This window comes from Labeo rohita, unplaced genomic scaffold (assembly GCF_022985175.1).
Source record: "Labeo rohita strain BAU-BD-2019 unplaced genomic scaffold, IGBB_LRoh.1.0 scaffold_218, whole genome shotgun sequence".
Taxonomy (NCBI): Eukaryota; Metazoa; Chordata; class Actinopteri; order Cypriniformes; family Cyprinidae; genus Labeo; species Labeo rohita.
In genome coordinates, this window is record NW_026128418.1 from 76,209 (window position 1) to 99,535 (window position 23,327).

The 23,327-nt window shown below is 42.5% G+C and overlaps 2 protein-coding genes across 2 annotated transcripts; one reads left to right on the forward strand and one right to left on the reverse strand.

Annotated features, from left to right (window-relative positions):
- Positions 1 to 848: 848 nt before the first annotated feature.
- Positions 849 to 7,799, forward strand: LOC127159455 (N-acyl-aromatic-L-amino acid amidohydrolase (carboxylate-forming) B-like). Its single transcript, XM_051102265.1, has 7 exons — positions 849 to 939; positions 1,115 to 1,335; positions 6,091 to 6,286; positions 6,401 to 6,494; positions 7,134 to 7,241; positions 7,325 to 7,437; positions 7,551 to 7,799. The coding sequence occupies exons 1-7, from the start codon at positions 904 to 906 to the stop codon at positions 7,749 to 7,751; spliced, it is 969 nt and encodes a 322-aa protein (XP_050958222.1). The 5' UTR covers positions 849 to 903; the 3' UTR covers positions 7,752 to 7,799.
- cldnd1a (claudin domain containing 1a) lies at positions 7,790 to 12,395 on the reverse strand. The gene is made up of 4 exons (XM_051102266.1): positions 11,689 to 12,395; positions 11,437 to 11,544; positions 9,340 to 9,477; positions 7,790 to 9,246 (listed from the first exon to the last, which is right to left on the reverse strand). The coding sequence occupies exons 1-4, from the start codon at positions 11,981 to 11,983 to the stop codon at positions 9,026 to 9,028; spliced, it is 762 nt and encodes a 253-aa protein (XP_050958223.1). The 5' UTR covers positions 11,984 to 12,395; the 3' UTR covers positions 7,790 to 9,025.
- Positions 12,396 to 23,327: the final 10,932 nt, after the last annotated feature.

Here is a 23,327-nt window from a genome sequence, read left to right on the forward strand (position 1 = left end):
TCATTTTTCTTTTCTCCTACTTGTATTCTTGTTCACATCATCATGGGGATTCTGACTGGTGTGTCATCAGTTTTGCTACTGAATGGATAACATGGATAAATGTGTGCTATTTGTGTTCATTTTGTGATTGTTGAGGTAATTATATTGTGAGTTTGTGTTTTCTAAATGAGAACATGGTTAAACCTGTGCAAAATGTTGTTCTTGTGTAGAGTTTTGCAGAAAACACTGAGCAAATTGAAATGTGTGAAAGCAGGTGAAATGTGTTAAAAGTTTTGAGAAACATGTCTTAGTTTCAAGAACTGAATTAATGGTTTGGAAAATTGGGCCAAATGAATGAGTTATAGTGTGTTAGCAATCGAGAAAAACTGTAATACAAGACATGCTGGATCTAAGGAAAAACATAACATTTGTAATTGTTTGCAACTGCTTTATATGAACTGAGCTGTCTTTTTATTTACAGCTGCTTTATCGCAGAACTTGGATTTGTCTCATATTTTTCTTTTTATTCCATGTTTAATAATGTGAAGCTGCTTTGAAACAATCTCTGTTGTATAAAGTGGTAAATAAATAAACATGGGGGGGGTGGAGTTAGGATTAGGGTTTAATTGTCATGAAAATAATTGTCATAATGCAACAACTTTTTAAGGTTACTACAGAGCACACAGCCAAAGCAGGCTGTACATTTAATATTCATGTACAGCAGAGACAGAGAGAGAGAGAGAGAGAGAGAGAGAGAGAGAGAGAGAGTCCTGCTGAGTCAGATAAACTCAGTGAAAGCAGCAGCAGCAGGACTGACAGAGGCTCTGGAGACCATGAGTGTGTTTCATTCTGTTTCAGTCGGAGCAAAGCTGCACTGCAGGGTCACAGTTCAAAGGTTAAACGACGGTCAGAAGAGCCGGTCTGATGCAGATGGACAGACAAAGTCATCTCTGGAGGAATGTAAGTCATGCCTTTAACTCAGACTGGGACATAACAGTAATTATTTACATCATTACTTTAATGCAGCTTGACATGAATAATGCTCAATACAGGAAGTGTATAAAACTAGATTTCTGCTGTAAATGAATAGAACATTTTGATGATTGAGTTCTCACTATCATGTGACCGGATGGAGGCGGTCGTTCTGCCGGCGGTGTCGCGAGTGGCGGTTTGCGGGGGTACCCATGGCAATGAGCTCTCAGGCGTCTACCTGGTGAGAGAGAGGCTGAAGAGGAGGGAGGATGGAACAGAGCCGGTTTCCGTGGTAGCAGTCATGTCAAACCCACGTGCCGTGCAGCTGTGCGTCCGTTACATAGAGACAGACCTGAACCGCTGCTTCACGCGAGCGGCGCTCAGGTGAGACGTGCCGAAGACACGCCCCCATCTGTCAGTGGTCAGACAAACAGATCACCCCGCCCCAAACTCACACCGCTGCTGTGTTGAGCTGATTGACAGCTAGTAGACACAGTGGGTTTTTCTCAGTTCTCAGTTTATCTCTCTGTGCCGTTATACATGACACAGTGTGTAATCAAATATTGGACGGATTAAATACACACAGCACGCCTGTGGTTCAACTCGACACGAGTAACTGAGCTACAGTAGTATTATATAGGTCTCTTAGAGGCTTATCTTACTTTGTATTTTTGTCTTGTTTCTAGTCAAAATATCTAAAATAAATAAATTAAGATGCATTTTCTAGATAAGCAAAATGTCATAAGATATAAAGCGTTGATGAAAATACTAAATTAAGTGCATTTTGCTTAAAATAAGTCAAATTATCTGCCAGCGGTTAAGTAAAATACTCTTGTTTTAAGAATATTTTACTTACCACACTGGCAGATAAATTGTGTTTAAGCAAAATGCACTTAATTTACAGGGTCTTCTTCTTCCCTGGAACAGACTAAATATCTTATGTAATTTTTTTTTTTTTTTTTATGGTGGGGCTGTTCTGCCTTTGTAACATTACATGGAGGTTGGGGACAGTGTCATTGGACCGGAGGGTGTGTTCCAACTATAGGGGATCACACTCTTTAGGCTCCCCGGAAAAGTCTAAGCCGAAGTACTGGAGAGGAGAATCCGGCCGATAGTAGAACTTTGGATTCAGGAGGAACAATGCGGGTTTTGCCCGGGCCGTGGAACACTGGACCAGCTCTATACCCTCACTAGGGTGCTTGAAGGTTTGTGAGAGTTCTGTTAAGGGTTGTCCAGTCTTTGTATGACTGGAGCAGGGGCTTGGTTTGCATTGCCAGCAGTAAGTCAGAATGTTCCTGGTGCATGTTGGACTCCCTTTGTTCTCTCGCCCTTTGTCAATGGTTCTGTTTGTCATTTTTATGGACAGAATTTCTAGGCACAGCCAGGGGCCAGAGGACCACAGGATTTCATCTCTGCTATTTGCAAATGATGTTTTCCTGTTGGCTTCATCGGGCCTGGTCCTTCAGCCTGCACTGGGACGGTTTGCAGTTGAGTGTAAAGGGACGGAGATGAAAATCAGCACCTCCAAGTCCGAGGCCATGGTGCTTGCCCAGAAAAGGGTGGCTTGGTGGCTCCCCACATGGAAAGAACCTATATGAGGATATATGCGCATATATGAAACCTATATGCAGTATATATGCACATATATGATAATATATATGCTGCATATATGCGTATATATGCCACATATAGGCAAAATTGAAGTGCATATATGTGCATATACAGGCCATATAGGTCTCCTGTATTGCTTCTTTATATCCACAAAAAAGCCCTATATGTACATACAAGATATGTCTCCTATATAGCTCATGGCAGGATCTGGTCATTTTAGCTCATATCTCACTTGTACTGTCACACATGATGCCTAGCTCATATTTTCTATTATCAAGGCAATAACTAAGAACTACCTAAAAAAAAAAAAAAAAAAAAAAAAAAAAAAACTTATGTGCGAACACGTGAAATTGGTATCACATGTAATTGGCATGTTATGGAATTTACCCACATGGAAATAACCTATATAAACATATATGTTTTAATATAGGTTTTGATATAGGTTTTTAATATATGTTAAAAACCTATATCAAAACCTATATTAAAACATATATGTTTATATAGGTTATTTCCGTGTGGGTCCAGGTTGGAGAGTTTTTGCCCCAGGTATAGGAGTTTAAGTATCTTGTAGGGATGGAACGTAAGATTGACAGATGGATTGGTGCAGCAGCAGCAGCAATGCAGTCGATGTACCAGTCTGTTGTGGTGAAGAAGGAGCTGAGCCTAAAAGCAAAGCTCTCGATCTACATTCCTACTCTCATCTATGGTCATGAGCTTTGGGTCATGACCGAAAGGACAAGATCTCGGATACAAGCGGCCGAAATGACCTTCCTTCACAGGGTGGCAGGGCGCATCCTTAGAGATAGGGTGAGGAGCTCTGTCACACAGCAGGAGTTCGAAGTAGAGCCACTACTCCTCCACGTCGAGAGGAACCAGTTAAGGTGGCTCGGACAGCTGTTCCGGATGCCTCCTGAACATGTACCTGGTGAGGTATTCTGGGCTTGTCCCACCGGAAGGAGGCCCCGGAGAAGACCCAGGACATGCTGGAGGGACTATGTCTCTCAGCTTGCCTGGCAACACCTTGGGATTCCCCTGGAGGAGCTGGAGGAAGTGTCTGGGGAGAGGGAAGTCTGAAGTTCCTTCCTGAGACTTCTGCCCCCACAACCCAGCTAAGCAGTTGAGGATGGATGGATGGCATCTTGCTTATCTAATAAATACATCTTAAATTATTATTATTTTTTTTTTTATTTAGATATTTTGACTAGAAACAAGACAAAAACTCTAAGTAAGATAAGTCTCTTTTTTGCAGTGTAAGATCAGATTTACCCACCCAAATCCAAATCTTAAGCACTAGCTGACTCTCGGCCAACTTCATCCCACTATGTTTTGCTGTGTGTGTTCACTCAGAATCATTAGTTTTGTTTTTGTTGTTGTTGTTGTTGTTGTTGTTTTAATTTCAAAAGGTCCTTTCATCTGCTATCAGCAGGGTTAGAAAGGTTACTTTTAAATATATATTCTGTTACAGATTATGAAATACATGCTTTAAAAGTATTTTGTAATGTATTTTGTTAGATTACTTAATTTTAGTAACTCATCTAAATACTTTGAATTACTCAAGGCAAAGGGCATATAAACTTAGATGTAAAATTGTTGGCATGAAGCTTTTAAATTGCTGAACTATTCTACTGATAAAATCGTCAAAGCAGTGCTAACAACACATTTTCTGTTATTTCTTGGAAATAATTTGCCCTTTTCAGTGTCGTTGTGGGTTTTGGTTCTTTTGCTGTTGTAAGATGTTGAAATAACTGAAATCATTTGGCGAAGTGATATGGACATGTAATGCTGTCAAGACCTGCCTGTAACTACTTTAGCTGTGTGTTTCCCTGAAAATAATAGGTGTGTTCGACTTGAAGCAGCATTGCGGAGACCGATCGTTGTATGACATCAAAGTACCGTGAGAGCTATTAGGCTTGTTCAACTTCATGCAGCGTCGCAAAGATCGGCTGCCGCCTGACGAAAGCATTGCATTCCGGTTAGAAAAGTTGGCGTTGCAGCCACCTTACGATCACATGTGCCATTAAAGTACAGCGAGAGCAAAACAAGACCAGCCGTGTAGGTCAGGGGCTGCAGTTGCTCAAAATCAGCCGCACGCACTTTATCATTTACTCATTGGTCAGATTCTGTGATGACAAGGATGATGTGTTGCATTTTTTTCCCTGCAAGTTCCTGTATTTTTGTAGTTTTTGTAGTTTTCCTGCAAGTTCCTGCAAGCCAATCTTGAAATCGAATATCTGACATCCAAACAAAACGCACAAAACATTAACAAAAATTAAGATTAGACTATCTAGTAAATATATATTCTTCGGAAGTTTGGAAAAACTTTTTGCGTGGTCTGCCAGGAATGACATTGGTCTGCAACTGGCAGATCTCGCCAGCTGGTGGCAAGCTAGTGTAATTCATCTCGAACAAGCCTAGGCTTTCGAATCGCTCTCACAGTATTTTGATGTCATACACAGATCAGTCTGAACACACCTAATTTCACAACTTTAATTCTAATAATTAAAGGGCCTGTCGTCAATTATTCTGTACATGTGTGACTAAAATTTTGATTGTCACATTTTAACCATGTTCAAACTGATTGACTCGATCAAAGCTTACGTTTTAAGATCAAAACAGAGAGAGAGAAAGTGAAACAATGAAAGAGACTCTGATTGTCCATGTGCACTTGCAAAAGAAAGCGAAACAAATAAAGAGATAAAGCCGCCGCTGATATTCCCTGATTTTATTTTATTTTTATTTTTTGCCATTTTATTGCTTATGAACGATTGAACCCTCCTCTGTGGACACAGTGTTTTAGATGTAGTGAGAAGACAATAAGTGTCATAGATTTAATATAAAAAAGAAAAAAAGTTTCTCTTATTTTTTATATACGTTATTGCAGGAGATATGATCACATGATCGACAGATCTAGAGTGAAAACGCTCTGAGTCATGACACTGACGCAAGTGGAAGAAAACGGACAGTGATCTTCAGATCGCATAATTCATAGAAATAATATTCTGTATAAAGAACATGTGAGAATAAATCTGTTCTCAGATACCAGTAATAACAATAACTCAGCATCCATATCCTTCTCTCTCAGTATGCTCTTCTTCTGTGTTTGTTTACACTGGTTTTGGAAACAGCGCCACCACTCTCACCCTTTTGTGGAACAGCAGGCATGCGATCTAAACTCAGATCTAATTGGACTGCCTATTTCATCTTGGAGCGACAGGGGGAAAATCTGGGCCTTAAATGTGCAGTTTCTCTTGAGCTATGACAGAACAGAGTGCTGGTAGTTTATGAGAGTCACCAGTATACAAAAATTATTCATTGCATAACAGCACTGTCAGAAATGTACCTTAAACAACCGCACTGTGTGATTCATTTGCTCTATCACATCATAAGCAAGATTAATTTATATTATGTGTTTCTACTACTCTACAGTGTTTGACTGTTCCTGCTGCTGCTGCATCACTGCAGTTTTTAATCCACTGTAATTGCAGACTTGTGGCCAATAATCTGACTTGCATTTTGTCTGTCTGTCAGGGCACCCATCTCTGAGGCCTCACCGTATGAGATGATCCGCTCTCAGGAGCTGAACGCTCTTCTGGGCCCTAAAGGAAGCACGCAGGCGGTCGACCTGCTGTGTGACCTCCACAACACCACTGCAAACATGGGGCTGTGTCTTATCACGTACTCAGACCGCGACTGGATATGCCTGCACATCTGCAAACACCTGCAGGCATGAATAAGCACTAGCTGATCTGGAATACATGTGCATTCCCATGCACGGTTGATATAGTTCATGGTAAAACATATTTATGTCCAACTTCTGTCAGTATTTGTGTGTTTTCAGAGAGAAATGGCCTCCACTCCTGTCAGATACGTTCACTTTGATATTCCTCTTAATGAAGCCTATTCTCTGGATTCAGTGGGGAAACACGGATTTGGTGAGACAGTTTATCTGAAAGAGTTCATCATTCACTCATTCATTCATTCTCCAAAAAAGGCTAACTGACTAGTTTATCAAAATCGGTCTGGCATCACATATACTGACAGAAATGAATCCTATTCCTCTCTGCAGATTCAGTGAAAATGTTCAGCAGTATTAATTTAGACGACCTGTTCAACATTTTGATTCTGCAGTGAAATGCTGATTCAGACACTTCTTGTAAAGTTATGCAGCAAATTTATGGATGGGCTAAAATGCTTGACTGCGCTGAGCTTCTCTATTAATCAGATTCATTAAATAGACACTAAACATTCAACAGCATTTATTCTAAGACTAACATTCTTGAATTGTAGGACATTAAAGCAGCGGTGGCTGCAGCTTTTATGCCGCCCTCTGATCATCACTAACCACAGCAAGACTGGCTCATACATCATCTACACATCAATCCATCACTGTGTGAAATTCACGCTTATGTGTGTTTTTGTTGTTGTTAAATCTCAGTTTTTTTTTTTATTATTATTTATTTCTTCTTAAATTAATGTTTCCCATGGATACTTATAACATCTGTAAAATGAATAAATGTAAATGTAAAAAAGTACTATAAGTTAGCTTGATGTAGACGCTTTTCTGCTCTCAGCGATGGAGATTGGGCCACAGCCTCATGGCGTCGTCAGGTCTGCGATATTCAGCGCTATGCAGGAGGGAGTTCAGCTAATGCTGGACTGGATCTGTCAGTTCAACTCAGGTATGTTTTCTACAATTACGAACCCCTGCAGAAATCTGTTTGCTGTATGTATTTCCATGGCTTGCATGCGTCTCTGTGTCCAGGGACGCTGTTTGAAGGAGGATCGGTTGATGTGTACACAATGGTGAAGAATATCGACTATCCACGAGACCCCGAAACACACACAATCACGGCTGCGGTTCATCCCGACCTACAGGTACAGAAATATGACGCTCGGTCTTTGAGGAAACTCTCCTGCCGACACCTCTATGTTCTCAGAGAGAGCGATTGCAGAGAAAACATCCTCCCTTTTTCATTTTCCTCCCGCAGGATAGAGATTTCTGTCTTCTTCATCCCGGAGACCCAATGTTCCTGTCTTTCTCAGGGGAAACGCTGCGCTACAAAGGAAAAGAAGCACTCTATCCATTCTTTATAAACGAGGGTGCGTACTATGAAAAGGGTGTCGCTCTTTCCCTTGCCAGGAAGAGAAGAGTAGAGATTCCTTCTGTCCGCTCAGAGACACTGAGATGAAAAAAGAAAAGCTTGAACAAAGGAGAGGAGCTTGAATATGAGCTCAAGATGTGTTTATTACTGATTATTACTTTTGTCATGGGAATACTGCATGTTTGGGAAAAAAAAAGTCAACTTTAACATGTTCGAAAAAAAAAAAAAAAAAAAAAAAAAAAAAAACATGCGTCCACTATGTAAAAAGATTATGTTTTTATAAGCATGAACACCCAGATCATCAACTACACTGGCCAGTATGTGCAGTACAGCAGAGCACTGCATGAGATTCTGTATCCCACAGTGCACTGCACCTGACACGACCTTCCATTTCCAGTAGGATGAATGAACCGGAAGCAACATCAATACTGACACGTCATCACACATGTAGATTGTTAGCAATTACCAAAATAAATGTACTGTATATAAATAAATATATAAATATGAATTACATGAATAACTAATGTTCATAAATTAAAAAAGCAGCACACATTAGGATTACTGGCTGTTCATGCTACTTCACTAAAGCTAAAACACAAGAGAAGTAAAGCTGTTTGATGTTTCTAATGCAGACGAAAATCCTTTGAATTTGAGAGAAAGTTGATCAGTGCTTCAACTATAAAACACACACACTCTTCAGTTCTTGAATTTAAATGCTGTTGCTGGAGTTCAGATTGGATTCTGTCCGCGTTCATTTATCAGTTACACACTGGCAGTTGTGCGTAAAAACATGAGCAGCAGTCCCGTACACCTGCATCCAGGGTACAAAACCAACACTCGCCATGCTGTCTTGCACAAAAACGCATTTACTTTCCAGTTTACAGATAATGTTATTATGAATCACATTCATTCAAAATGTATAAGTAATAATTTCAAAAATAAATTCAAAAGATGATTATTAAATAAACTTCTATATTAAAGAATCTGTCATGACTTGCTCGGTAGAGAATTCACCATCAGAGAAATAGTTATCCTATCGTCACAGGGACAAAATATCAATCCAAAAAGATGAAAAATATGGTTTATGGTGGGTAATTTTGTTTTCTCCTTTTAACCCCCACCACTGACAGGTGCTGCAAAGGGTGAATTTTGGACCCTCCCATCATGATTCTGCATTGACACAGACACAGACACACACACACACACACACACTTTCAGCTGTTTCTCCAGATGCAAGGGCTCATTCTCTCTTGAGACTGCATCTGACATTTTTAGAACATGGTTGTTTTTCTGACTAGCAGGTTTCGCTCTTCACGACACTGACCACATTTTTATACGATAGAGTCAGTGTCACTGCTCATTTAAGCAACTCTATACACAGTCATGCGATAGTAGCTCTGACTGTGGCTGCGAGCTGCCCACACCAGCAGTGCAGCGGCCATCATGTGCAGAGGAGACGCGATGAGCGCCAGATATAGCGACCAGCCCAAAGTGCCGTCCACATGATCGGGCAACATGGACACGCGGTGCAGCAGGTCCATTCCGGCCAGAAAACAGCACACTGTCGCCAGAGAACACAGGCCTGAAAGACACAAAAGATGATATACATGCAGGCCGTGATGAGACAACAGACAAACTCCTCCACCATCCAGATGAACTGACAAGTATCTCTGACCTGCGAGCAGATGCAGAAGGCCGATGTAGAGCGCCGGAGTCAGACTGCCACACAGACACGCACAGAACCCCAGCAAACCGCCAAGAACCACCAGGCCCAGAGAGACCAGTGGCAGGAGGAACTGACACCGCCACAGATCTGCAAAGAGTTTCAAACATTTGACTTTGTATAAAAACAGCTAAAGGATGAATTACATATTGAAAACTAGATTAAAAAAAGCTTGTCAAGACAAACTTTAAGTTGGCTTGGGAAAGCCGGACCACAAAGTCTGAAAAGTTTAAAAAGTTTAAGAAGCTTACAAAGGTGAAATTTTTTAAAAAAAATTTCAAGTTTGATGGTTGTCAGCCTGAAATAGTTTTAAGTTTAAAGTAGTTTTTAAGCTTAAATCTTGAATGTGTTGAAGGCAATACAGTCTGTCAGACAGATAGCATGTTTCTAATATGATTAGCACGTTGCTGGTATGTTGCTAGAATGGTTATGTCATGATTAGCATGTTACTAAGATGTTGTTAGCATGTTTCTATCATGATTAGCAAGTTACCAGCATGTTTCTACCATGATTAGCACGTTGCTAGCATGTTTCTAACATGAATAGCATGTTACTAGCATGTTGTTAGCATGATTTGCAAGTTACTATCATACTGCTAGCATGATTTTAGCATGATTAACATTTTTCTACCATGATTAGCACGTTGCTAGCATGTTTCTAGCATGATTAGCATAGTACTAGCATGTTGCTAGCATGTTGTTAGCATGATTAGCATATTACCAGCATGTTGTTAGCATGATTAGCAAGTTACCAACATGTTGCTAGCATGATTAACATGTTACTAGCATGTTGTTAACATTATTCTAGCATGATTAGGTGGTTTGATAAAGTTAGTTTGAATGAGTTTGGCCGTTTCTCAATGTGTTCTTGTCTGTACTTGTGTTCTTGTGGAATCATCACCAGTCATTGCCCAAGTACTGTTCCAATTCAGATTTCACATCTAGCCAAGTACAGTTCAAATTCCGGATATGTTCTTGCTCCGCCCATTTTATCAAGGATACATCAAGAGGTGACTTGTGCGAACTTGAGGCAGCAATGTATCCCAGCATGCATTTTGCACCAACCAGCAAACGTTAATGGCGGAGGAGAAAACCCGCATAATTTTCAAAATATTACTGTTATTTTGTTTTTACTTATGCACTTGGTATTGAGAAACAGCCTTTAAATGGATTAGAAACTGTACATAGAAGGGAAGTTTGATTGAGTCTCAAGGGATTCTGGGAGTTTTGACAGTTGGAGTTTGAAAAGTCTTTACCAGAGTATTTTTAAACATAAGTATCTGCACTTCTACTTGAGTAAAGGATGTGTGTACTTTTGCCATTTCTGGTTTGGAGTTTGTTGAGTTAAAGCTCTAGGAGAAGTTAGAGTCAGACATTTTAGTCTCAGAATAATAATAATAAAAAGAACTGTTATTTTAAGTCAGATTTCAGTAGGTTGGCTTTCTCAAGCCAAATTAATTACACAACGGAATATAGATATGAGTGTGTGTGGATGAGGTAGATTTTGTGTAAATGTGAATTATGAAATAAACAGTTCAGACTCCAGATTTGAACTGCATGAGCTGCCACTGAAGCCAAAAAAGAGACTATAACAGCCAGCTCAACATTATGATGTCTATCAGCCAGCAGCAATATATTAATATATTAAAATATCATATCATATGATTGACTTTTCTGTAAAGCTGCTTTAAGAGAAGGTGTACTGTAAAAAAAAAAAAAAATAAAATAAAAAAAAAAAATACTTTACAAATAAAACTGATCTGAATACAGAAAATGCAACAGTGGTTAGAAGCAACCAGAAAATAAAATGTCAAATATGAAATCCATTAACTGTGTTAAAAAGACAATACATTTACTAGGTATGAGAGCACTAATAACATTTTATCTGTTCTTACATGGGGATTATTTACCAAAAAAACACTGTTTATTTCATTTGAATATGTCTTATATTTGTTTTTACTGCTGCCTATCATGCTGTTACTGACTGTTTACTTGTCTTCAGTAACTGCTTGAGAACATTTAGTGTGTTAAAAAGTGTGTGTTTGCTCACAGGTTCGTATCATATCTTCTCCACTGTTGTGATTACCGGGCTCTTTATATTTTGGAGTGAACTGCTGTGAGAGAGTAAAACTCACACACTCCATCACCATTTTTGGATCTAAAAAACACAAACAACACAATGTGAATGTCCTAGAATATTCCTGTGGATAACATATAAATAAAAAGATGAGACAACAATCAAAACAGTCATTACGTTAATAAGAGAACATGTACTGATAATGGTAACGATAATAACATTTACCGGGTTCTCTGTACCAGTGCGCGTCAGTGGGCGTCTGAACGCATCTCCACCAAAGTCCGAGCGTTCCGTTCATGCGGAACAGCGCGTCGCTAACGGTTTTCTCGTCAAACTCTCCTTCCAGAAACTCCTCTTGCAGAGCGCGCAGCTCCGTGGCGTTTGGCTCCGCGCGAACCGGCGGGCTTGTGTACCGGTACCAGTGCGGCGAGCCGATCGACACCGACAGATATACGGACGCCAGGACGCTTAAAACACCGGCGATGACAAGAGCTGTGGCGTGCCGGTTATCCACCATCATTCCTCAGTCTTTATGCGTCTCTCGATAAACACAAACGCGTTTGTCTCGTTGTATTTTCGTGTCCTATTTTCCGCCCATCTGTTTCACACCATCTGTCAGCCCGAGAATAAACCTCAATGAACAATCGCTCACAGTCCAGAGTCTTCGTTTCAATATCAACGTGGTAATCAGAGTTCATGTGTTCATATGCTAAAGGTAAACATATCTGTGATATTTACAAGCAGATATGTTGATAAATCCATGCGTGTTCCTCTAAGACTTAGAGCCGACAGCACGGGTTCATGGGTAATGTAGTCCACCACAAGAAACGTTATTTTCCTAATATAGGAGTACCCGCCGATGCAGTAAAGAATGTAAGTATAATTATATATACAGAAACGATTTGCACACTGTTTGGGTAGATTTTATCCTATATATCTGAGTAGAGAATACCTACATTTAACAGCTATGACAAACAAAAACAAACAAACACTCTCACATTCGGCTTGCTCCCTTTATCAGCAGTCGCCACAGCAGAGTGATCTGCACAGCCGGCACATGTTTTACACAATAATAATAATAATAATAACGTCTACCTAATATTTTCCAATACACTACACAACTAATTACCTATAAAAATTAAGTAATATTAACTCCTTTTTAGTAGCCAACTGTTACTGTTAAAAATATACAATATTATTTATTTAGGAAATTCTGAACTTAAATAAAAATGGCCAGATATTGGATATTGCATCAATTACTTTTGATTGAGCAGATAACAAACATTTATTCTTTAAACATTTAAAATGAATTAATGTACATACCCAAGGGAAAAAAAGTCCACTTCCATAATGGTCATCAAAGTGCATTATTTCCATGCACTAATTTTTGGGACACCATGAAGATAAACTAAAATGTGCTTGTAACATACTATCTCTGTATTTAAAAAATGTATTTAGTTACCATTTGTAGTACACTTGAACCCACCTTTCATACACCAGTACATTTAAGTGTACTACAAATGGTAATTAAATACATTTTTTTTAAATACAGAGATAGTATGTTACAAGCACATTTTAGTTTATCTTCATGGTGTCCCAAAATAGCACAGTTGAGTACACTTAGATAATGTACAGTTTATCTTAAGAAGTACTACATAATCATTGTTAGTATATTAAATACAAAATGAGTGTGAAAATAGAGCACTTTAAGTACATTAAGGAAGTACACTTTCTTCACCTGCAAAGAACCCTCTTACAACGACTTGAAGTGAAATACAACTGCAGACGCTCATGTTACATAAAACCTCTCAAACACTTCAGATTAAAACATAAACCATTGTCTTCATACATGTCAGAATATGCACTAAAGACAACATTCTTAAATGCTGTCTTACATTTTGTCAATTCAAACAATAAGAAACTATGATTTGATTTAATTTCTGACTATATGGTTGCAACACTAGTAATGAAAGGCTGAGTGCTCCTCAACTGTGGGATCATGCATCACTGACACCTTCATTATTTGATTTGTGTGGCCCTCAGGCTCATCCTCCTGTTAGAAAGAAAAATAAAAATAACAAGAAGTGTATTGTTTATTTATTTATTTATTTATTTATTTATTTATGTGTAACGCCAAGCCAGCAGAGGGAGCCCTCACCCTAGAACTGCCTGCACACTCCCTCTGCTGCTTCTATTGTTACTTCCTGTTTGTCACTATTTAAAGACTCACCATGTGCTCACTGACTTGCGAAGTATTGCCAGTTTAACCTGCCTTACTGAGCGTTTCTTTATTTACTCTGTTGGATTACCTGTTGCTGTCTTGCTTTGTCTTTGGATTATTGAGTTTACGGATTGCCCCTGTCGGATTGTTTGCCTGTGTGGACTGTTTACAAGGTTTGACCCTTTATCTGCCTGTTGACGATCGCTCTCTGGATTATCCCTTGGACTGTTGCATTCTCGAACTGCCTTATTGGTTATCGACCCTCTGCCTGTTTGCATGTTTGTGTTTACTGCTGTTCCTAATAAACTTCTGCGTATGAATTCTACTACTGCCTCAGCGTCCACGTTACAGAATACTTCGCCTCCCCTGAATCCAGCGGAAGTTACAGCATACACAACACAACAAATCATGAACCCAGCAGTATCTCATCTCATCTGCCTTTGTCAAGGCGACAGGACCATAGAGGAGTATGTTGAGGATTTTTGTGGACTGTGTCATCTAGTGGATTTTAATGATGTGGCACTAAAGGACTTTTTTCGTTTTGGGTTAAACGAGCCCATTAGTTCAATTCTGCCAGGGGGAAAAATTTGTTGGTCACTGGAGAAATATATCGATCATGCCCTGCTCTTAAGCGGATCACCATACACTGTTGGGATTGCGGACGAGGGACCCCGCAATCCCACAGTAACCACCACACCACAGCCTGTTCAAGCCACATCCATCAAGCCAAAGCCTGCTCACGCCATGCCTGCCGCTCCAGGGCCTGCTCACGCCATGCCTGCCGCTCCAGGGCCTGCTCACGCCATGCCTGCCGCTCCAGGGCCTGCCTGCTCCTGCTCACGTGATGGCCGCCATCCCCGAGCCAGTCCACAAGATGGCCGCCATCCCCAAACCTGTTCACAAGATGGCCGCCATTCCAGAGCCAGTCCACAAGATGGCCGCCTTCCCCGAGCCAGTCCACAAGATGGCCGCCATCCCAGAGCCAGTCCACAAGATGGCCACCATCCCCAAACCTGTTCACAAGATGGCCGCCATTCCAGAGCCAGTTCACAAGATGGCCGCCATCCCAGAGCCACTCCATAAGATGGTCGCTGTCTCCAAGTCACACCACATGATGGCACACATACTGGACTCACCCCTCATGGCTGTATGGGCAGCTAAAATGGCAGCTACCCCTGGTTCCAGTCAAGTTGCAGCTGTGTCAAGTCAATTCGCAGCTGCGTTTCCGGAGTCAAGTAAAGTCACAGCTGCCACCCCCGAGCCAAGCAAGATTACAGCTGCTGTTCCTGTGTCAAGTCAAGCTGCAGAACCAAGTCAAGCTACAGCTGCTGCTCCAAAGTCCAAGGCTTCCAAGTCAAGTCTAGTTCCAGGGTCAAGTCCAGTTCCAGGGTCAAGTCTAGCTACAGAGCCCGGTCAAGCTACAGAGCCCGGTCAAGCAACAGAGTCAAGTCAAGCAACAGAGTCAAGCAAGGCCACAGCTGTTCCCCATGAACAGAGTCAAGTCACAGCTGTGTTTCACGAACCAAGCCAAGATACAGCTGTTGTTCTCCATGAGTCAAGCAAGGACACAGCTGTTCCCCATGAGTCAAGCAAGGACACAGCTGTTCCCCACGAGTCAAGCCAAGTCACAGCTGTTCCCCACGAGTCAAGCCAAGTCACAGCTGTGCCCCACGAGTCAAGCCAAGTTACAGCTGTTCCTGAGTCAAGCCATGTTGTTCCTGAGTCAAGTTACGTTGCAGCTGTGTTTCCCGAGTCAAGTCAAGTTTCCAAGTCAAGTCAAGTTGCAGCTGCGTCCCCTGAGTCAAGTCAAGTTTCCAAGTCAAGTCAAGTTACAGCTGCGTTTCCTGAGTCAAGTCAAGTTTCCGAGTCCAGTCAGGTCACGGCTGTTGTTCCACAGTCAAGTCAAGCTGCAGCTGTTGTTCCAGCGTCAAGTCACGTTAAAGCTGTGTTTCCTGTGTCAAGTCAGGTCAGAGCTGCTCTCCCGAAGTCCAGTCAAGTTACAGCTATTGCTCCTGAGTCAAGTAAAGCTATAGCTGTAGCCCTCAAGTCAAGCAAAGTCACAGCCGTGGTTCCTGAGTCAAGCAAAGTCACAGTTGATCTTCATGAGCCAAGTCAAATTGCTGCTGTTATTCCCGAACCAAGTCAAGCCACAGCTGATCTCCCTGAACCAAGCCACACCACAGTTGATCTCCATGAACCAAGTCAGGTTACTGCTGTTGCTCCTGAGTCAAGTCCGGCCACGGCAGGCCTCCCTGAGTCAAGTCATAAAACTGTTATTCTACCAGAATCTCACCAGGCCCCCTCTGACCTTCTCAAGCCACCTCACGTATCAGCTGACCCCACAGAGCCCACGCTCCCAAGCCACGCAGAGCCCACGCTCCCAAGCCACGCAGAGCCCACGCTCCCAAGCCACGCAGAGCCCACGCTCCCAAGCCACGCAGAGCCCACGCTCCCAAGCCACGCAGAGCCCACGCTCCCAAGCCACGCAGAGCCCACGCTCCCAAGCCACGCAGAGCCCACGCTCCCAAGCCACGCAGAGCCCACGCTCCCAAGCCACGCAGAGCCCACATTCACAAGCCATAAGTCCATAGCATCAGCACCCTCGAGGTCAACAGACACCCCACTATCTACTGTGCTGCCTGTAATGGCCATCGCCATTTTCAGTGTGTGGGCAGCACGCTGTGCTCTAGAGGCCTCATCTGTCCACGAGTCTGCTCCCGAGGCCTCGCCTGTCCACGAGTCTGCTCCCGAGGCCTCGCCTGTCCACGAGTCTGCTCCCGAGGCCTCGCCTGTCCACGAGTCTGCTCCCGAGGCCTCGCCTGTCCACGAGTCTGCTCCCGAGGCCTCGCCTGTCCACGAGTCTGCTCCCGAGGCCTCGCCTGTCCACGAGTCTGCTCCCGAGGCCTCGCCTGTCCACGAGTCTACGCCAGAGGCCTCTTCTATCAAAGAGTCTGCGCCAATGCCCCCAGAAGCAGCAGCTCCGGCTGCAGAATCTCCTAAAAGGGCGGCGTTTCCCCAAGGACTCTCTGCCCGTCCTGTCACGGCCATGAAGGCCATTTATGACTTCCCTGCCTCACCTGCCCAAGCATCTGCGCCCATGCCCCCAGAGGTGTCAGCGCATGCTGTAGATCCTCCCATGGGGGCGGCGTCCCAGGATGAACTCTCTGTCTGCCATGTCGCAATCAAGAAGACCAAGGAAAGCATTCATGTACACACCGCTCTGCTTTGCATGTCATTAGTCCCACTGTGGATATCTCTGCTCCTGTCTGCTCTGCCTGCTCTGCCTACCCTGCAATGGCTCCCTGTTATGCCTGTTATGCCTGCTCTGCCTGCCTCGCCATGGCTTCCTACTCTGCCATTGCTCCACGCCAGGCCCTCCCATGGCTTCCTACTCTGCCATTGCTCCACGGCCCAGGCCCTCCAGTGTTCCACTGTCTGCCATTGCTCCACGGCCCAGGTCCTCCAGGGTTCCACTGTCTGCCACAGCTCCACGGCCCTGGTCCTCCAAGGTTACATTGTCTGCCACAGCTCCCCAGTCCAGGTCCTCCAGTGCTTCACTGTCTGCCACTGCTCCATGACCCAGGTCCTCCAGTGTTTCACTGTCTGTCCCTGCTCCACGATCCAGGCCCACCTGCTCTACATGGACCTGGCCCTCCACCCCACCCCCAGTTTAGCCTCTGTTCCCCCACCCACCTGGACTGTTGTTGTTTTGAGCGCCAGGAGTCGCTCCTAGGGGGGGGGATTCTGTAACGCCAAGCCAGCAGAGGGAGCCCTCACCCTAGAACTGCCTGCACACTCCCTCTGCTGCTTCTATTGTTACTTCCTGTTTGTCACTATTTAAAGACTCACCATGTGCTCACTGACTTGCGAAGTATTGCCAGTTTAACCTGCCTTACCGAGCGTTTCTTTATTTACTCTGTTGGATTACCTGTTGCTGTCTTGCTTTGTCTTTGGATTATTGAGTTTACGGATTGCCCCTGTCGGATTGTTTGCCTGTGTGGGCTGTTTACAAGGTTTGACCCTTTATCTGCCTGTTGACGATCGCTCTCTGGATTATCCCTTGGACTGTTGCATTCTCGAACTGCCTTATTGGTTATCGACCCTCTGCCTGTTTGCATGTTTGTGTTTACTGCTGTTCCTAATAAACTTCTGCATATGAATTCTACTACTGCCTCAGCGTCCACGTTACATTATGTTAGTTTAAGCATATTAAAATGTTCCAATAAAGTTGTTTTCTTGGTGATTCTACATTGCTAGCATGATGGCATTCTAAAATTGTCTTTTTTAATAAAAGTTGGCTATTGTATTGCCCAGTAAAAAAAAAAAAAAAAAAAAAAACTGTAACCCCCCAAAATTGATCTCAAGCATAATCTTAATCCTTATATATGTTTATAATGTAATTCTTAAAGGGTTAGCTCACCTGAAAATAAACATTGTCATCGTTTACTCACCATCATGTTTCAAAAATGGGAAGACTTTTGTTCATCTTCAAAACACCAATTAAAATATTCAAATTCTCATGCATCAAGTATGCAAGTTGTAATGCCAAGCCAGCAGAGGGAGCCCTCACCTGAGTACTGACTGTATTCCACTCCCTCTGTTTCTCCATTCACTTCCTGTTTGGTTGCCTTATAAGCCAGAGACTGAGCATATGGTCCTTGCAAAGTATTGCCAGTTTACCTGCCTTACCAAGCGTTTCTCTTGTTATATTTGGTCTGCCTTTTTGTGTATTATTTTCTGCCTGTTTTCCTGACTACTGTTTATCTGGATTATCTCTCTTGTTTTGACTGCCTGATTGGACTGATGATTGTGTTTGGACCCTCTGCCTGCCTACTCACCCTCGTCTTTTGGATTACCCCTGTGTATGGTGACAGATTGGACTGTTACTCTGGTTTTGACCCTTTGCCTGTCTTAACGTTTCTGTCTGCTAAAACTCCCAACAATAAACTTCTGCAAATGGATTCTAATTTAGCCTTCAATCCCCCCCTTTATTCTAATACATTTAAACATCACTGCACAATAAGAAATCATCAACAACAACAACAACAACATACAATTGTCACGGACACACCAGGCTCTTCCACCAATCAGCGATCTCAATCACCGTGTTGTGACAACACAGCTGAATGAGGAAGAATCTATGTGAAATAGTAATGTCCAACCAACTCAATTTATTCACTTCCCTATAACTCATGGGTGTCAGAAGCAAAATAAATGTGGGTGGGTCCCCACCTTTTATTATGTATATTACCTCTGCCCACTAACGTGACAACATTACAAAGGACGTCTACGTAAATATGTTTGCAGTGGCGTAAGTGGTAAAGCAAATAACTAATATTTTTTTGGTGCAAACGACCCGAGTTTGTGTCCGCCTATTGCCAAAGTTGTTCTTCTGCCTGTTCACATCTCATTTTACATCAGAAAGGCATTTGTTTTCAATGAAAATAAAAATGAAGGAAATAATCTAAAAGTTTGAATAAAGTATCAGGTAGGGTTAGGTGTATCTGACCAGCAGATACACTCAGATGCTTTGTTTACTGTATTGTTACTTGTTTACTTTGTTTGCTGTATTACAGGAGTGCAGCAGGCATGAATATTCCCTAAACACACCCAGTAAAGACAGCGATGCGGTCAGGATCTTGGCGCCCGCTTCCTTTGAAATATGTTTAATTATTGCGCCTGATGCGCCTGCGCCCGCTCCGTCTACTCCTCCACCCCAGATGCTGCCTGTTACATAGAGCATAGAGCAAGAGTATAGAGCTTAATCTATTAGCGCATTCGTCATGTGGAATGGATTTGAATGATGGTGCTCTAAAAAGTGCACCGAATTAGAGACGGTAAAAGTGGGTCAAGTCAAGTCACCTTTATTTATATACCGCCTTTAACAATACAGAATTGTGACAAAGCAGCTGTACAGTATTAAATAGGAAATGGTACATCAACAATGCAAAAGGGCAACAATAAACACTCAATTTTCAGGTAAAGGTAGTTAATCAAATACAATAAAATAAAATACAATATCGTGTGAAGAGAAAGTGTCCCCAACTAAGCAAGCCAGAGGCAACAGCAGCAAGGAACCAAAACTCCATTGGTGACAAATGGAGAAAAAAAAAACCTTGGGAGAAACCAGGCTCAGTCGGAGGGGCCAGTTCTCCTCTGGCCAGACGCAGAGGACTCATCTGTTTCCCGTGGTCTTGTGCTGACGGCCTTCTAGGTGACAAGGTCTTCACTGGGGATCCATCTCTGGGGCTCATCTAGTCGATGTGGTCTCCGCTGACATTCAGGGCTGTAGAGGTCGTCTCTAGGTGCTGATCCACCGTCTGGGCTGGGTACAGACTGGATCCGGGGGACTGCAGTGACCATCTGATCTGGATACGGACTGGATCTGGTGGTTAAGGTGACCTCGGAATAAGAAAGAAACAGACTAATATTAGCGTAGATGCCATTCTTCTGACGATGCACTGAGTACATCGGGTGTTATGGAAGTATTCCCAGTTCCGGTTGACCTAATTAATGCAGCCTAACAATCCTTTAATGGATTTGAATTATAAGAATATGTTGATGTGTTATGTGTAAGCAAGGTTAAAGAGATGGGTCTTTAATCTAGATTTAAACTGACAGAGTGTGTCTGCGTCCCGAACAGTGTTGGGTAGATTGTTCCAGAGTTTGGGCGCTAGATAAGAAAATGATCTGCCGCCCGTGGTTGATTTTAATATTCTAGATATTATCAAATTGCCAGAGTTTTGAGAACGCAGCGGACGTGAGGGACTATAATGCGATAAGAGCTCGCTCAGGTACTGAGGAGCTAAACCATTCAGGGCTTTATAAGTAATTAGCAAGATGTTAAAATCTATACAATGTTTAATAGGGAGCCAGTGAGGTGTTGACAGAACCGGGCTAATATGATCATACTTTTTGGTTCTAGTAAGAACTCTAGCTGCTGCATTTTGGACCAGCTGGAGTTTGTTTATTAAGCGAGCAGAACAACCACCCAATAAAGCATTACAATAATCTAATCTTGAGGTCATAAACGCATGAATTAATGTTTCAGCATTTGACATTGAGAGCATAGGGCGTAATTTAGATATATTTTTGAGATGGAAAAATGCAGTTTTGCAATTACTAGAGATGTGGTTTTCAAAGGAATTAATTAATTTGAAGCAAGTGTTTTAGTAGCCTAGATGGAATAGGGTCTAGCATACAAGTTGTTGGTTTAGATGATTTAACAAGTTTATACAATTCTTCCTGACCTATAGTAGAGAATGAGTGGAATTGTTCCCCAGGAGATCTATAGCACACTATCTGATGTGATACGGTAATTGACGGCTGTATGGTGACAATTTTGTCTATAATAGTATCCATCTTGGAAGTAAAGTAGTTCATAAAGTCATTACTGCTATGCTGATGGGCATAGTGCCTGTTGGTTCTTTATTTTTTGTTAACTTAGCCGCTGTATTGAATAAATACCTAGGGTTATGTTTGTTATCTTCTAAAAGAGTGGAAAAGTAATCAGATCTTGCCAATTTTAACGCTTTTCTATATGATAGGGTACATTCACGCCAAGCAGTACGAAAAACCTCTAATTTTGTTTTCCTCCAGCTGCGCTCCATTTTCCGGGCTGCTCTCTTTAGGGCACAAGTGTGCTCGTTATACCACGGGGTCAGACTGTTTTCCTTAATCTTCCTTAGGCGCAGAGGAGTCCTAGAAAAGAGAGAGTCAGTAGTTTCTGTTACATCATCAAGTTTTTCTGAGCTATTGGACATGCTGAGGAATTCAGAGAAGTCAGGAAGATTACTTAGAAAGCAATCTTTTGTAGTAGAAGTGATGGTTCTACCATACTTGTAATAAGGAGTTGAATTTACAGTTTTAGTTATCTGGAGTATACACAAGACTAGATAATGATCAGAGATATCATCACTTTGCTGCAGAATCTCAACGGCATTTACATCAATTCCATGTGACAGTATTAAGTCTAGAGTATGATTTTGACAGTGAGTGGGACCTGACACGTGTTGTCTAACTCCAATAGAAATTAGAATGTCTGTAAATGCTGCTCCCAGTGCATCGTTTTCATTATCAACATGGATGTTAAAGTCACCTACTATTAAGACCTTATCTGTAGCCAACACCAGCTCAGATATAAAATCAGCGAATTCTTTAAGAAAATCTGTATGGTGCCCTGGTGGCCTGTATACAATAGCAAGTACAATCATTATGGGGGATTTATCATTAACACTTGTTTCTTTTGTCGCGATTTAGCTCAAAGGGAAATGTATATAAATAATTACAATTAATTATGATTAATTACAATTATTTATATCAGCTGCCAGTAGTAACTGTAGCAGAATTAATTTTCCATCAACTAATCTGTTCGCCCAGCGAACATTCGGTATACTTTTTATATCAACTCTAAGAAATGATATTTTCTTGGCCACAGAAAATAACTATCTTAAAGTACCATTGCATTAGAGCATGTAGCTCGAATCGGAATCGTAAAGGGACATTAATTTGCAAGGCAGAATCAGAATCAAAACTCATGTAATTTGTGCACAATAGTTTATTAACGAAGGACTAACACATAACTAATCTAAACAAACAAACATAAAAATCACTCATACATGGGGAAATGGTCGGTGAGAAGCAGTTAGAGAGAGAGAAGGAAATGAAGCTATGAAAAGAGTCAGTTAGCCACCTGAGTGAAACCATCAGTGCTGCCTACAGCTTATACTAAAGCTCTGTTTTGTTTAGTTAAATGTACGATACTTGCATTGCCTTGGTCGTTGAACAAGTGTCCAAATGCAGTCTCAGGTGAAAGTCTTTATGGTTTGGAGCAGTGGTGGTTTTGGAATTGTAATCACGTTCTTCCGGGTCTGAAGAGTGATGAATTCCGAAGATGTTCTGACTCGATGGTGACTGGGAGTTTCTTCCCATGTGAAAAGTGAAGAAGAACCAAGAGCTGAGAGGGACCCAGCTGAAGTCCTGTGATCTTTGGGGAATGGAAAGACAAGGCCGCGAGGCCTGGCGCGTGCTTAGGGAAGTCCTGAAGAGTTCTAGCTCATCTTCTTAGGTTCTAAAAGAACCACTGACTGACTGAGGCGAGACATGAAGATAAATTCCAGGGTTGAGTGGAAATGTCTGGCTCTTTGTAGTCGAGAGCCACAGCTCTGAATGTTGGGGCCTGTCGGGCCCGCCGGGCACGCCTTGTGCCGGCTCAGGCTCCCCGTGGGTTCCTCCACACAGGCAGCAATCGGAAGATGTTGCAGACGAGTGAAGAGAGTGAAGAGAGAGAGGCGATCAATCGTTTGATGCCTTTAAGCTCTCTGTAGGCACAGAAGCCCTCCAGGCAGAGCAGGAGGCACCGGGGCCCTCCAGGGTGGAACAGGAGGCGCCGGGGCCCTCCAGGGCGGAGCAGGGACCCGCGTCATGGACTGAGACCTGGGGAGAGTAGGGACAGAGGAAGCAGACAGAATAAGGAGAGATCGGAGGAGGCATTGGCGCAGCTTCTCTGACAGGAGAGGTCTCTGGAGCTGACTCGTGGTCAGACGAGACCTCTGGAGCAGACTCGTGAACAGGTGAGACCTCTAGGGCAGACTTGTGATCAGAAGAGACCTCTGGAGCAGACTGGAGAACAGACAAGATCTCT

Bases quoted from the DNA above. Each gene is read 5' to 3' on its own strand.
- LOC127159455 (XM_051102265.1), top strand. From the start codon at position 904: ATGCAGATGGACAGACAAAGTCATCTCTGGAGGAAT. The intron at 6,495-7,133 runs GTGAGACAGTTT...TTCTGCTCTCAG, and splicing joins AGTGGGGAAACACGGATTTG to CGATGGAGATTGGGCCACAG. The intron at 7,242-7,324 runs GTATGTTTTCTA...CTCTGTGTCCAG, and splicing joins GATCTGTCAGTTCAACTCAG to GGACGCTGTTTGAAGGAGGA.
- cldnd1a (XM_051102266.1), bottom strand. From the start codon at position 11,983: ATGATGGTGGATAACCGGCACGCCACAGCTCTTGTCATCGCCGGTGTT. The intron at 11,545-11,688 runs GTAAATGTTATT...TGTGTTTTTTAG, and splicing joins GCACTGGTACAGAGAACCCG to ATCCAAAAATGGTGATGGAG. The intron at 9,478-11,436 runs GTGAGCAAACAC...AACTCTTTGCAG, and splicing joins AGAAGATATGATACGAACCT to ATCTGTGGCGGTGTCAGTTC.